At 48.9% G+C, this 14,353-nt stretch overlaps 1 protein-coding gene across 1 annotated transcript in view; it reads right to left on the bottom strand.

Annotated features, from left to right (window-relative positions):
- Window positions 1–5,610: 5,610 nt before the first annotated feature.
- The window catches only part of CDH13 (cadherin 13), a 733,255-nt gene continuing 724,512 nt past the window's right edge, over window positions 5,611–14,353 (bottom strand). Inside the window, exons 12-13 of the mRNA XM_049787442.1 lie at window positions 6,623–6,856; window positions 5,611–5,843 (exon numbers count right to left, since the gene is read on the bottom strand). Of these exons, the coding sequence (XP_049643399.1) occupies window positions 5,611–5,843; window positions 6,623–6,856 (467 nt within the window). The remainder of the gene's footprint in view (window positions 5,844–6,622; window positions 6,857–14,353) is intronic.

Raw genomic sequence — 14,353 nt, 5'->3', positions numbered from 1 at the left:
TGTCTCCAGCTCATCGTGAACATGTCCCAGGACCACTGAGTGTGCCCCAAAGCCAACCCCATCAACCCCCCATCCTTAAAATACAAGAAGAAAATACAGAATATGCATGGACAACTCAATCTCACTTAACCTTGTACCAAGATTTTAGTTTTCGCATCTTAGGTTCAAGACCTGACTGATTTATTTGGCATAAAATACAATCTGATTCAAGAGTTGAATGAGTAACAGTTTGAAACAGACACTTTGAAAACTCGTGTCAAGTTCCTGAGGTTTCTAATTTTCTATAAGCACCAATGTCTTATCTGAGACTTACAGCAAAAGGAGTTGCATTTATTTGGAACCTAAAATCAGCAGATACTTTATGATTTAGCTTCAGTCTGCAGAGAACTGGGCTGACCTCCAGGGCGAGTTGGAGACCAATAGGGCCCTCAAAAGGCTCATTGAATGTTGACTGGCCCAAAGGCAAGGGTCCTGAGACACAAGCTAGAATCAGGGAGGATCGATTGTCCACCATCCACTTCATCTCCAAGACCCATTGGGGATAAAAAAGAAGGTGGGGGGGAATATCTCTGCTTGCTCTATGCCACAAAAGACCTACCCAGGAATCCAACACATTCTCTGGAAGATTAAGCATACGATTTCAAACTAGGAAAGGCATGCAACAGAATTCAGCTTCAGGAGAAAACGAGTGAGGCTGGGACACATAGGTCCAAACAGAGGAAAGAGGAAAGAGGGGTTCATGCCTGCGTGGATGTAAGCATATGTTGCATAAAGATTTACTGCAACACTTACCTGATCACCATCATGGATTTTCTGCTGGACAAAGTCTGGGTGAACTTTGATGGTATTTTTGGGTTCCTCCACAGGGAGAGACACCCCCACCCTGCCCCCTGGGACAGGCCACTTTCTTTACTCAGGGAATGAGAGATTGAGGCCTTGGTGTACATAGTGAACTTCTTTTATTTTCAGGTTTGCAAACAACGGTAGTCGAGTCACACAAAAGGGAACTTTGAAAACTACCTGCATTGACTCTAGTTTATGCATGAATATAGGAAACGGACAGTGTGGGCGCAGAGTGGGGGGGGGGTCTGTACAGGTGGGCCGGGGCCTCAGTCAGGACATCTGCACTTATGAATGGGGTGCAGGGAACAGGGGGTGTCCCATACCAGCCTGTGGCCCCTGTTGAACCGGCAGGGCTATGGGTTTAGGACACCCCCCCCCCCATCCCTGGTATGGTCAGCTCCCGACCCTTTGGGCATTGGCTGGCTTCCATTCTTGCTCTGGGCACACCTGTGAGATCTAGGTGGCCTTGATGCTGATGAATGGGAGCCCTGATGGTCGTGGTCCCAGCTGGGGGGGGGTACCCAGATGGGACAAGAGGGGGAGAAGGCCAGAGGCTGTTGGGACAGACAGGTAGACAGACTACCAGGGGTCACCTGTTCTCTCTGCTCAGATCTCCCCCAGAAGACCAGCCTTTCTGCCACCCCACAACACTCCACTGCCTCCCCCCTGAAACAACCCGTCTACACACACGCAGACACGCACACAGACACAGGTGCCTGCGCACAGAGCCCGGAGTGGCCCGTGGCATCAGCAAAAAGCGTCCCTGCTCCCAGAAAAAGAAAAGTCAAGTTTTATGCCGTGATCGTTAAACATCAGGGTGTGGGGGTGTGGGGCAGGGTTCTGGGGTTCCCTTCAGTGACAGGAGGAAGGAAGGTGGTGCCAGGGGAACCGCAGAGGGAGGGGCCTGGGGACAGTGGCGGCCCAGTCGTTGTGCCGCAGAGCTGTATGTAAACCACAATCTTCAGAGCTGCACGGTTCCTGCTGCCGTGGAGACGGGGACACAAGCTTCTGGGGTGTCAGGAGTCCTCACAGACCTGGGTGGAGGGATGGAGGTGTTAGGTCAAGGTGTATTCATTCCAAGCAGTTTTAGTGAGATCGCACTTGTTTGTGTTTGAAGGATATGAAAAGTCAGAATTAACGGCATAGCTGACTTTGGTTAAAATTCAGTTCTATTCAGGGGTGGGAGTGAGAGCAGAGTAGGGAGGGCATTTGCCTGGCACATAGCTGACCCAGGTTCAATCCCAAGCATCACTTATTGTTCTGAGCCTCCCAGGAGTGATTCCTGAGAGCAAAGCCAGGAAGTAAGCCCAGAGTATCACTGGGGTGTGTGTGGACCCAAAAGAAAAAACAAAAACAAACTGATTCTACTCAATCCAAGACCCTGAGCAGTTCCAGGAATGATCCCTGATCCCAGAGGCAGAGATAGTGCAGAGCACCATGTCTAGTGGCCCTTATCAATATGTTCCTGGGGCTGGGGAGATGGCTCAATTGTTAGGGGTATGTAATTGCCACATTCTAGGAGGTGAATTCAGTCCCAGCATCACAGGGACCTTGACACTACAGAGCCCCAACAGAACTATGTTTCAGAGCACTGAACCATGGCCTGGTCATCCAAAGATTGCCAGCAGTGACCTGAAAACCCTTGAGCATTGTATGGGAGTCCCCATAGGGTTCTGCCTGGCCCTGCAGTGCTGGGGCTCCCTGGAGTTCTCTCATGGCCACATATGTCCATGGCTGAGGGACTTCTTTTTGTGCTTCTTTTTGTTTGTTTGTTTTTGGATAACTTCCAGTGGAACTCAGGGGTTACTCCTGGCTCTGTGCTCAGAAATTGCTCCTGGCTGGGGGACCTATGGGATGCCAGGATTCAAACCACTGCCCATCTTGGGTTGGCTGTGTGCAAGGCAAATGCTCTACTGCTGTGTTATCTCTCTGGCCCCTGGACTGTGTGTTTCAAGGGATCAAACCCAGAAAAGCTGCATGATCATCTATTCTCTCTTCTGGCTGCCCTTAGTTTACAATTTCAATTTATAGGGTTAGACTTGAGGGGGAGGGTGTTGGCAGGCCTGATATTTTGGAGCTGGAGGTCATGTGGGCTATGCTCTATAGTGCTTGTGGGACCCTGTGTTGCTGGGAACCTGAATAAATCCACTCTTTGTAATCCTGAGGGGAAAGGGAGGAATGGATCTGGAACCCATCTCAGGTATCAAAAATATGATGCCTGTACTCTAGCTTTTTGTTGTTGTTGTTGTTGTTGTTTGTTTGAGCCATGCTCAGGTGTCACTCCTGGCTTTGCACTCAATCACTCCTGGCAGTGCTTGGAGGACTGGGTGTGATGCTGAGGATTAAATCTACGTGGGCCAAGTGCAAGGCTAATGCCCTCTCCCTTGTGCTATCACTCCAACCCTGTGGGTTCTACCTCCTTTCTTTTTGTTTTGTTTTTGGGCCACACCTGGTGGTGCTCAGGGGTTACTCCTGACTTTGCACTCAGGAATCACTCCTGGCAGTACTCAGGGGGTGGGTTCATATAGGATGCTCGGTTCAAATGTGGGTCAGTCCCATGTAAGATGAGTGTCCTCCCCACTAGTCTATCATTCTAGCCCTGTGAGTTCTATCTCTTAAGCCATGAAGCCAGCCTCTTGAACCCCTTTCCAATGTCCTTGTGGGGGCCTGAAGTGACAAAATTCCTTCTCCATTGTCCTGTAGTCCCTGTTGTGGAGGTTCTCGAGCTCTTTTTGTGTTGCTGTTGTCGATGACTGAGTCTCAGGTAACCTTTAGTAACCTCAAGTAACTGTTGCTCAACAGTCTCTGGGCCGTGACTGGTCTGCACTGTTCCATGCAGAGCTGTAAGATCACACCCAGGGGCAGTGAGCGGGGATGCCAGTTTGCTACCCAGGGTGGCCCCTTTGTGCCATCCACACACACAAGCAATCAAAGTGGCAGTAAAACTCACTTCATTTACATTTCTTATTGCTTTCTCGGTCATTAGTTTTATTTCCTTTATTGGGGGTATAGACCCTGGTCAGCCAAATACAGGAGGGCTCAGCTTGGTGCTTGGTGGCATGAAGCCACCACTAGACCAAGGTCAGCCAAAATGCTGTGATTCTCCTTCTGCCTGAGTTGGTCTGGTGGGGGCTGTTGGCCTGTGGGGTCACTCACCCTGGGACCTCTCCAGGCATGTGGGCGGAAGGGGAAATCACAGATCCATGAAGACAATGGGGAGAAAAATCCTCAAAACATGGGTAGTACAGGATGTTGGGTTAATGCCAATTTAGAGCTGAATATTTTTGTTTTGTTTTGTTTTGGGGTCACACCTAGTTGTGTTCAGGGGTTACTCCTGTCTCTGTTCTCAGGAATCACACTGTGGGGCAGGTTCAGTAGACCTGCTTGGGGGGCATGCTTGGGGGGACCATATGGGATGCCAGGGATTGAAGCTGGGTTGGCCACATGCAAGGACAGCACCCTCCCAGCTGTACTCTAGCCCAAGAAAATATATTTATAGCACTGTTTTATTAAATCAGAGTCATTGCTAGTTCTGTGAAGGGAGAGCTTAGGCACTTTATTTTTCTTGTTCTACTGGCCAGTCATAGATTTTGATGACTGTTCAAAACAGAGCAGGGGCTGGAGCGGTAACACAGCTGTAGGGCAGTTGCCTTGCACACTGCTAACCTGGGACAGACCTGGATTCCATCCCCGACATCCCATATGGTCCCCCCAAGCGTGCCAAGTGACTTCTGAGCACAGAGCCAGGAGTAACCCCTGAGCGCTGCCGGGTGTGGCGCAAAAACCCAAACAGAATCTAAAACAAGGGACAGAGCATCAGCTTCAGCCAGTGGGAGACTCTTCAGACTGATGCAGAGAAAAACAGGCCTGTTTGAAAGCAGAACTAACTTGTGCACATGAAAAGGAGAAGAATTGAATTGTGCTTTGGGGGCCACTCCCAATAGAGCTCAGGCACCATTCCTGACTTCCTTGCTCATGGGTGACCCCTGGTGGTACTCAAGGAGGACTATCAGTGATGCTGAGAACTTGAACCAGGGTTGGCTGTAGGCCAGGCCAATACCTTATGTACTGTTTAGGTCTCGGGTTTACATTTTAATTTGATTATATATTAACATTAAATATTAACATTTACATTTTGGGGTCTTTGGGGGACACACTTGGCAGTACTCGGGCTTCCTCCTGGCTCTGTGCTCAGAGAACCCTATGGGATGCCAGGAATCAAACTTTGTTGGCCATGAGCAAGGCAAATTCCCTCCCCGCTGAACTTTTATTAAAAAAAAAATGTCGATTTTGGGGCCGCAGAGATGTACAGCAGGGAGAGCATTTGTTTTGCACGTGGCCGACCTGAATTCGATTCCTGGCATCCCATTTGGGTCCCTCGAGCCTGTCATGAGCAACTTCTGAGCAAAGAGACAGGAGTAACCCCTGAGCACCATCAGGTATGTTCCCAAAACAAAACAAAACAAAATGTTGGAGCCATTCCTGGGACTGTGTAACCTGCACAAACTTTCAGGTACCAGGCACTGCTGTGCGGGGAGGGGTCAGGCCCATCCCTGGAGCTGAGGATAGAACTTGGAGCTCCTATTAGTCACCTCTCAGGCCCTGGGTACAATTCTCATAGTTCCAGTTTGGGATGCCTGCAGGAAGGTTTCCTGTCCCCACGGTGGAGCCTTGGCACAGGAGTGGGTGGCAGGGCTTGGTAGGGTGCTTGAGAATGTCAGTCAGATTTTCCTGGATGCCTGGACACATGGATACAATGGGGCTCAGCTACTTACACACACGGCTGGAGAGCAGAAGGCCGAGGAGCAGGAGCAGGGCAGTATGGGCGTGCAGGGCCCCTGCCCTGTTGCAGTCTACTCTGGAATTCTTGCAGGAGCACACTTGCACCCTGAGGTCCGTGACGTTCGTCATGGGTGGTTTCCCTGAATCGGTCACCACGATGGGCAGGTGGTAGTTGGCTTTGTTCAGGTTTTGGAGGAGGCTGACCAGGGCATGTGTGTCTGGGAAGTAGAGACAGATGATGTGAGGGCAGACAGGTCTTTCCCAGGAGCCGAGAACCCACCTGACGGGCACCATCTTGTTGGGTGACAGGATGACCCATGGTAATGGTACAATGTACTGGCAGCACAAAAGCCCCGAGATAAACATGGGCCAGGGCACTTTGGGAATGTGGACCCCATTCCAGACAGAACCTCTGAGGACTTTGCACTACCAACAGAGTATGGAGAAGGGCTCTCATGAACTCAGGGTGGGGTAGATGAGGTGGCACAATCTCAGGTGGAGTATATTAGGCTACACAGTCTCAAGTAAAATATATAATGTTCTACAGTCTGGAGTATATGGGGCTGCCCAGTCCCAGGTGGAGTATATGAGTTTGCATAGTTTTGGGGGAGTATTTGAGGTGGTACAGTCTCGGGTGGAGCATATGAGGTCATATAGTTTCAGAAGGAGGTTGCACAGTCTTGGAGTGGGATATATGAGATTGCCCAGTCTCAGGCAGTGTTTGAGACTGTGCAGTCTCAAGGTACAGTACAGAGGCTACAAAGTCTGAGGCATGCACCTGTTAGGAAAGCTCGACCCATTTGTGGGCAGCAGGTGCTTGTGCAGGGTTGTCTGTAAGGGATCTGTTAGAGGTGAGAATAAAAGCTAGTGAGCAGCTTCGTTGGTTGAGTTTTGTGTGGGTCGAGGGCTGCTGGACCAGGGGAAATCAAGAGGAGGAGAGGTCCGGGTAGGGGGTCCATGGTCAGGCTCTGGATGAGCCCCTCAGGGCTGGACTTACTGTTGATCTTTGAGATCTTCCAGACCTTGTCAGCTGAAGCTTGTTTGTGGATCTCGAACTTGAAGGGCTCAGTGTTGGGGTGCAGGTCCTTGTCTGATGCGCCCAGAATGACCACACTGAGGTTCTTGGCGTCCTCACAGACCTCGGCTGCCGTGGGGTGGATGATAGGTGCGTTGTCATTCACATCCTCCAGGTTAATGAGCAGAGTGCCAGTGCCTGTGGCAGGTGGGTTGCCTGTGGGACAGCAAGGAGGTTAGTGGTGAGGGTTATTACCAGCTTTCACTCAACATCACCATCTAGGACCCCCTATTAGGGACATTTATTGATTTGGTTTTGTATTGGGAACACACCAGCCCCCATGTCTCCTAAAAAGGCTGTGGCACACCCTCTGCTGGCTAGTAACAGGTAGTTTGGCTGGTCTGGGAAGCAATGTCTTCTTTTGGTGGCCTGGAGCAAAGCATTCTGGGTCAGCAGGCTGCTGGTACTCATGGGAAGAAAAAGGCTTTGGACACTGGTGAGCAAAACTCCCAGGGAGTGGAGAAAGACCCAGGTGTGGATGCCTGGGAACCCCTCAGGCTTATGAACAGTGAGTTCACAGCAGTGTGAGGGGGCAAAAATGCACAAGGGACAAGTAAGAGAAGTCAGTAGTCTCCTGTCTAGAGCTGTGTTTTTTCCACTTAATTCTTGATAACAGTAAGACTAGATGGCTTCAGATACTCTACTCAAGACCATGTAACCTCATATACTCCACCCAAGACTGCAACATCATATACTCCATCTGGCTGGGAAACCTCATACATTCCAATCTCTTGATGTAATGGCAGTTGGACTTGGACACGCCCCTTGGATACCCCTACTTTAATGATAGTTGAACCTAGACACGCTCCCTGTCTTGCTGGGTATAAAAGGAAAAAGTTGGATCATGGGGGTGGGGTGGGGGAACAGAATAGTGACCAGAGCAAGGCCTGCAGGTCTGCAGGGGAGAGGCGTAGAAAGAATCAGCGAGATGCTGCCTGCTTTGTATCTATCCCCTTTTTTAAATTTAAAGTATTTTTTTAATTTTAATTTATTATTAATATTATTATTTTAAAATTTTGAATTTTTATGCATCTATTCCTTTATCTCTCTATTGAAGCTGGGATGGATGATTCACCTCTGGCTGATGAATTTCCATCTATCTTTCTCTCTTTTCCCCAGGTGGCAGCGCAGGCCTTAGACTCCAGGAGAAATAAAAAAAAAAAGATACTTAATCTCTCTCTCCTCTCTCTCCTCTCTCCTCTCTCTCTCTCTCTCTCTCTCTCTCTCTCTCTCTCTCTCTCTCTCTCTCTCTCTCTCTCTCGTCTCTTTCTCTCTCAATCCCGGGTGGGTGGTCGCTACAAGTTGGCGTTCCTGGGTGGGCTCTTGGCCCTATCCAGCCTCTCTCTCTCTCCTCTCTCTCTCCTTCCTCCCTCCCTCCCTCCCTCTCTCCCTCCCTCCCCTTCTCTCTCCTTCCTCCCTCCCTCCCTCTCTCCTCTCTCTCCTCTCTCTCCTCCCTCCTCTCTCTCCTCTCTCCTCTCTCTCCTCTCCTCTCCTCTCCTCTCTTCTCTCTCTCCTCTTTCTCTCTCTCTCTCTCCTCTCTCCTCTCTCTCTCTCTCTCTCTCTCTCTCTCTCTCTCTCTCTCTCTCGTCTCTTTCTCTCTCAATCCCGGGTGGGTGGTCGCTACAAGTTGGCGTTCCTGGGTGGGCTCTTGGCCCTATCCAGCCTCTCTCTCCTCTCTCTCTCCTTCCTCCCTCCCTCCCTCTCTCCCTCCCTCCCCTTCTCTCTCCTTCCTCCCTCCCTCCCTCTCTCCTCTCTCTCTCCTCTCTCTCCTCCCTCCTCTCTCTCTCCTCTCTCCTCTCTCTCCTCTCCTCTCTCCTCTCCTCTCTTCTCTCTCTCCTCTTTCTCTCTCTCTCTCTCTCTCTCTCTCTCTCTCTCTCTCTCTCTCTCTCTCTCTCTCTCTCTCTCTCTCTCCTTTCTTTCTCTCTGAATCCCGGGTGGTGGTCGCTACAAGTTGGCGTTCCTGGGTGGGCTCATGGCCCTATTCAGCCGTTGGGTCCCACGGTCCAATGCATGCTTTGGAGCACAAGGCCCTGGCAGCTTCAGGCCCTTGCAGCTGAGCAGCAGCCAAGCAGCAGGCAGACTTGCAGCTTATTTCAGTAACCTGCAGAAGCCTGGAAACCGGTAGATTACTGCAGTAACCAGCCTGTGGAAAACTGCAGTGACTCTATATACCAGGGTCTTGCACTGGTAAGAAACATGCTCTACATACATGATCCCTCCCTGTGCAGCGATGGGATTGGGTAAGAACTGATGAGTGCTGCCTCACCCAGCAATGGGATTGGGCAAGAACTGATGAGCCCGGCCCTACCTAGGCATGGGATTGGGCAAGAATGTGATAAAGTCTACGTTACCCAGCAATGGGATTGGGCAGGAATTGATGAGCTCTGCCCCTTCGCCCCAGGCAAACACCCACAGATGGAATTGGGCAAGAATATGACCTGGACCTCTTCCAGGAGAGGATTTTTGTGAATGAGAAACCAGCCTCCAAAGAGCTATTACCAGGACAAAACAGAGGAGGATGCAGTGACTGACACTCCAGGGGGTGGTGGAAGTTTAAATACAGCCACTGGCAAGACAGTTGCAGAACAAACACCCCAATAAATAAATATCTGTTAACAGGAGACCACCAATGTCACAAGTCCCCAGAAAGGCGGCTGTTTCTAAGGCTTATTAGCAACTTTGGCTGTAGCCTGGGACTCAAAGGAGATGCATAATTACTTTGAAGTTGGTTTTTCATTGTCAGCTGAAGTCATTTGGTTGAATTTCTTTATTGAAAAATTATTTTTTTTATCTCTAACTGAACTAATTGGACATCTCAGAGGAGTCAATGATATAGTTTCACTCGGAATCTATTATGAAACAAAGTCATTCGGTAGAATGGATGGGACAACATTATGGGGTGATGAAGTATGGTTCTAAGCGCTGGCCTTTCGTGAACTTAATTATCCAGCTGCCTTTCATTCCTTAGCTCCATTCTCTGGCCTTGCCTTTTTCTGAAGACAAGTAAAACGAGCTTTTTTGTGTGTGTGGTGGTGGCGGGGTTGGTGGCCAAAGTCTTCAGAGAAAGGGCTCTTCTTGGGTTATACCAGGATGGAGCATTTCACTACCTATAATTTAGGTGCAGTGAGAATGTGGCCTGGATCCTCTGCATTCATCATCTCTTTTCTATTTGCTTCCTTGACCTAAACCAGGTCAAATAATTAAGCCAGAGAGTCGTGAGCTCATGCCACCTGATGGGAACTTCTGTTTCATTGATGTGTGTGTGTGTGTGTGTGTGTGTGTGTGTGTGTGTGTGTGTACCCGCCTCCGCTTCTGCCCTTTACTGGGAGAGATTTCCGGCCAGCAGCTTTCTCTCAACCAGGACAGAAGGCAGAAGGCAGATACAAATTATTCGCAAGTGTTAAGCTCTTTTGTGAACACCTAGAAAATTAAGCTGCAGAAGTTAATAAAGCGCTCAAGGTGCGTTCCAGTCAAGAGGTTTATTTAGGGAGAGAGAAGGGCTTTTATGCCCTGCTTCAGTGGGAGGAGCAGCAACATAGGATTGAAACTTAAACCAATCAGATTTGTACAGGTACAACGATTTTAACCAATGGGAGCATAAACACATTTTGATGGCGGGAAGGATAAAGGGGAACCTGGCAGGATGGGGGGAGGGGAAGCAAATCCTTAATCAAATAGTTAATAGATTTTTCTTTTGTGCAAGCAATAAGGATTACAGTTTAAACCTTACAAAAACCTATCTATAATTATGTTTTTGAGAGCAGTTACAAAAACAGGTTCCATGGAAAGGTTGAGGAATCTGGTTTAAGCCAGATTCTGTGTGCCGGGCTAAATTTATTTGCAGAGTTTCTTTTTGGCTCGGGGCTAAGCAAACTTTTATGGCTGAATCAGGCGGTGGAAAATTTTATTCAGAGTTCCATTACACATGTGGGTGCTCGGTCGCTCACATGTGTGTACTTTTGGACCACACTTAGTGGTTCTCTGGTGTCCCCTCAGGGACCATATGGTACTGGGGATCAAGCTGGCATTAAGTCATGTGCCAGGCAAGCATTCAGACCTCTGTGCTATCTGTGTGGTGCTCTGGAGTTTCTGTTTCAATAGGGACCACCTGGGGGCAGAGGCTAGTAGGAGTGTGTGCAGCCCAGCAGTTCCTCTGGTCTCTGCTATGATGGACAGTTTCTGCAGGTGCATCTCAAGTGTATGACACACCCAACCCCTCAGACCACTCAGTATCATGCAGTGATACTGAATCGGTGAAGGCAACTCCAGTCACATATTATCGGGCCAAGCCAGGGTTCAAAGTTGTCTCCTTGCGATGTGCTAAGTCAACTCCCAGCTTGCCCCTGGACTTCAACCAGCAAACTCCAGACTGTTTCCCTGACCCATCTTGTTTAGGTCTCTGATCCCTGAACAGTGTCACCATCTTCTGTCTCTTGTTGCCCTGAATCCCCTCAGGATGCTGATTTGCATTACAGTTCACTTTGCATTGCTCTTTCTCAACACCCTGAAACATGGTTTAGTTTGCATTCATATGAATAAATGCGAAAGTAGTTCTGAGTTTTTGGCCTAGTGTTTATGTCCCCTACTCACTGTATAGTATAGAATAAGGAGGATAGTTTCTTGCCTATGTCTCCTGTTTGGCTTTGGTAGATCCTGCTCTTTTGTGGGGGGGGCACACACAGCAGGCTCAGGGTTACTTTTGGCTCTGAACTCAGGAATCACTCCTGGTGGGCTTGGGGGACTTTATGGGATGCCAGGGATGACTTGGGCCAGCCACATGCATGGTAAACTTCCTATCCACTGTACTATTGCTCTTGTCCCCAAAAACATGAAACCTGTTTTTGTTTTTGTGGTCAGAACTGGTGGTGTTCAGGGGTTACTCTTGGTTCTTCACTCAGGAGTCACTCCTGGCAGGCTTGGGGAACCCTATGGGATGCTAGAGATCGAATCCTGGTAGGCTACATGTAAAGCAAATACGCTTCACACTGTGCTATTATTGCTCTGGCCCTTCCTCTGAGTTCTTGCACTTAGGGTGCAATACGTGGAAGATATCCAACTGTAGAGAAAGTCATGGCCCCTGCCTGCGGGGAAAGACAACTATGTCCACCAGAGATATGTTTGTAGAGAAACTGAGGCTGCACTGTGTTTCACAAGCAGGGCTGTGGGACTCATTTCCACCTTCTCTGTGGTTTCCGCTCATAGTCTGGCCATGGCTACAGTGAAAGTGAGTGAACAAAGGATCTGTTCTGGGTCCTTGTGTCAGTGATCAGACTCAAAGCGAGTATTTTTTTTCATGACGGATCTTTTCACAGAGGCTTGACATCAGAGGAATGATAACTGCGTGTGCCATTCTGTTTTTCTCCTCTATAACTCAAACTGCAGAGATAAGGGGTGTTAAACTGGTTTAATTGGTTGCCATCACATGAATGGCTAGGATTTATCCACACTAGCATATTTTCAGGAGAATGAATCTGAGCATCTTGCCCTGCCCCCAGGCCCATGCAGTCTACAACTTGGATGAGTTACAGAAAGGAGGCTTCTTACTCCACCCAGTCCAGCTTCTCTGATACCCCAAATCTGGTTGGTAGGCAGCTCCTGAGGAGGCTGGATAACCTCACCAGCCCCATTTAATCCATTTTGTGCAATTGTTTCAGTGCAGTATTTCTATCTGGAATGACCAGATAGAACATAGCAGAGAAAGGCTGGGATGTGGGTGGTCTCAGGCAAGGGACGATTGTTTTGTATCTGTGCCATGGGGATTTCCTAGCTATGAGGTGTGGTTTTGGGTCTGTGGGTGCTTCTTGGGATCCCACAGGACATTTGTCACACAAACACACATCATATAAGCTGTGCCACCATGAAAATGTGCCTCCAAGTCTTGGCCTAACCAAACCTGATGTTGCCATCTCACTTGCCTGTTATTTTAGTCTTACAAAAGACTCAATGAGGACCCTGGGGAGTGTCTTTCAGGCCCAAACTCCTGCAACCATATAGAGCCTTTGGAAGACAGAGAGATTTTCCTTCTCTTTCCCTCAGCACATGGGGGTGGTAAGGGCCTTTAGGTTTTCGGTGAGCAAATGAGTTTGCCATTGGTTCCTGAGGTCACTAGAGGTCATCTTGGAGGGTCTCAGGGTCACCCGACTTTGATGGATCTAGGCCCTAAGAGCTGAAATGATGCCAGCCCCAGAGGAAGTTTGAGAGATCAAGACAGTTTGGAGTTCTACAGGAAAGGGGAGAGCCAAGATCGCCATTTAGGCCTGTCCTACTATAGCCATTCCCAGGGTCTCCAAACTCCCATTCATGTGACAGTGAGTCCTTGAGCAAGAGGCAGCAGTGCACATTTCCTGAGATATTTATCGTGTTCTGGGATGTTCTCTCTCTATCATGGTCTTTTTCTTTATAGTTCTTTTGTTTCTCCCCTCTTTGAGACAGGCCAGTCATTCTGAGTTCTGCTGGTATTTTTAATGAGCCTTCTTGGGTTTTGAAGGCACTAGCTAGACCTTTCCAGAAAATGTGGATCACTGAAGTGAATGGTGACATTGGTCTCTGTAGATAAGAGACTTGCCAACAGCAGCCAACATGAGCATATCTCATTTAACTTTGGGATTAAAGGCTTTGCTCACCCACTAACTTTTTTTCAGCCAGGATAACTTTCGCTAAACCAAAATATTTCATCTACTACAGACTGTGTGGTCAGGCTTAGCTCATTAAAACAAATACTGGAGGGATAGGACAGCAGGGAGGACCCTTGTCTTGCACGCAGCCAACCCAGGTTCAATCCTCAGCATTGCCCAGGGTCCTCCAAGCACCGCCAGGAGTAATTCTAGAGCTCAGAGCTCAGAATAAGTCCTGAGTATTACCCCAACAAACAAAAACCCACAAACCAAAGTTATTTGATATCGGTATAAGAAATTAGTATTAATAGTGACATGAGGTGACACTCCAGCACCGACCAAGAATTTTCCTCCTTTAAAAGTCTTGATCTGTGCTTGTGTCTGAATTGGGCTGAGCCTGCTCTAGGCACCCTCCCCCCACCCCCATTCCTACAACAGTGAAGAGACCAAGAAAGAAGATTTTAGAAAGAGCATAAGGCAGCCCCAACCAATTTCTCTGGGGGCATTTTCTGATGCTGGGAAGGGGGTGGTAAAGCTGCTCCTGCTGAGATTCTAGGATGGAGATGTTTTGTGTGTGTGTGTGTGTGTGTGTGTGTGTGTGTGTGTGTGTGTATGTGTGTGAAGTCAGCAGTGCCCCCTAGTGCTGGTTGCTGGCTGGATTAGTGGAAACTATAGTCCTTCCAGTTCAGAAGCCTTGATCAGGGCTGACTCCTGGGGGGTGGGGACAGGGATCCCTCTAACCCTGCAACTACATAAAACACAGCTAGATTGTGAGGGGCAGGGGTGGCTGATGCTGTCCACTGAGCATTGAGCCTCCTGAATTTCCCTGTGAATCCCACCCACACTGCACTGGCATTTGGAGGGAGAACTCCCAAGGGTGGGGCCTTCATAAATGAGATTAGTGTCCTTTTAAAGAAACCCCAGAAGGTTTTTCTACCCTTTCTGAGAACCCATGGACAGAAGGCAGCTGGGCTACAAGAAGTACGATCTCATTCCACACTGAGCTATGAATGGCACCTTGGGCGGGAACCTTCTAGCT

Source organism: Suncus etruscus, chromosome 14, assembly GCF_024139225.1.
Source record: "Suncus etruscus isolate mSunEtr1 chromosome 14, mSunEtr1.pri.cur, whole genome shotgun sequence".
Lineage (NCBI taxonomy): Eukaryota > Metazoa > Chordata > Mammalia > Eulipotyphla > Soricidae > Suncus > Suncus etruscus.
Note: the sequence above shows the minus strand (reverse complement) of the source record. Positions and strands in the feature narration are given on the sequence as shown.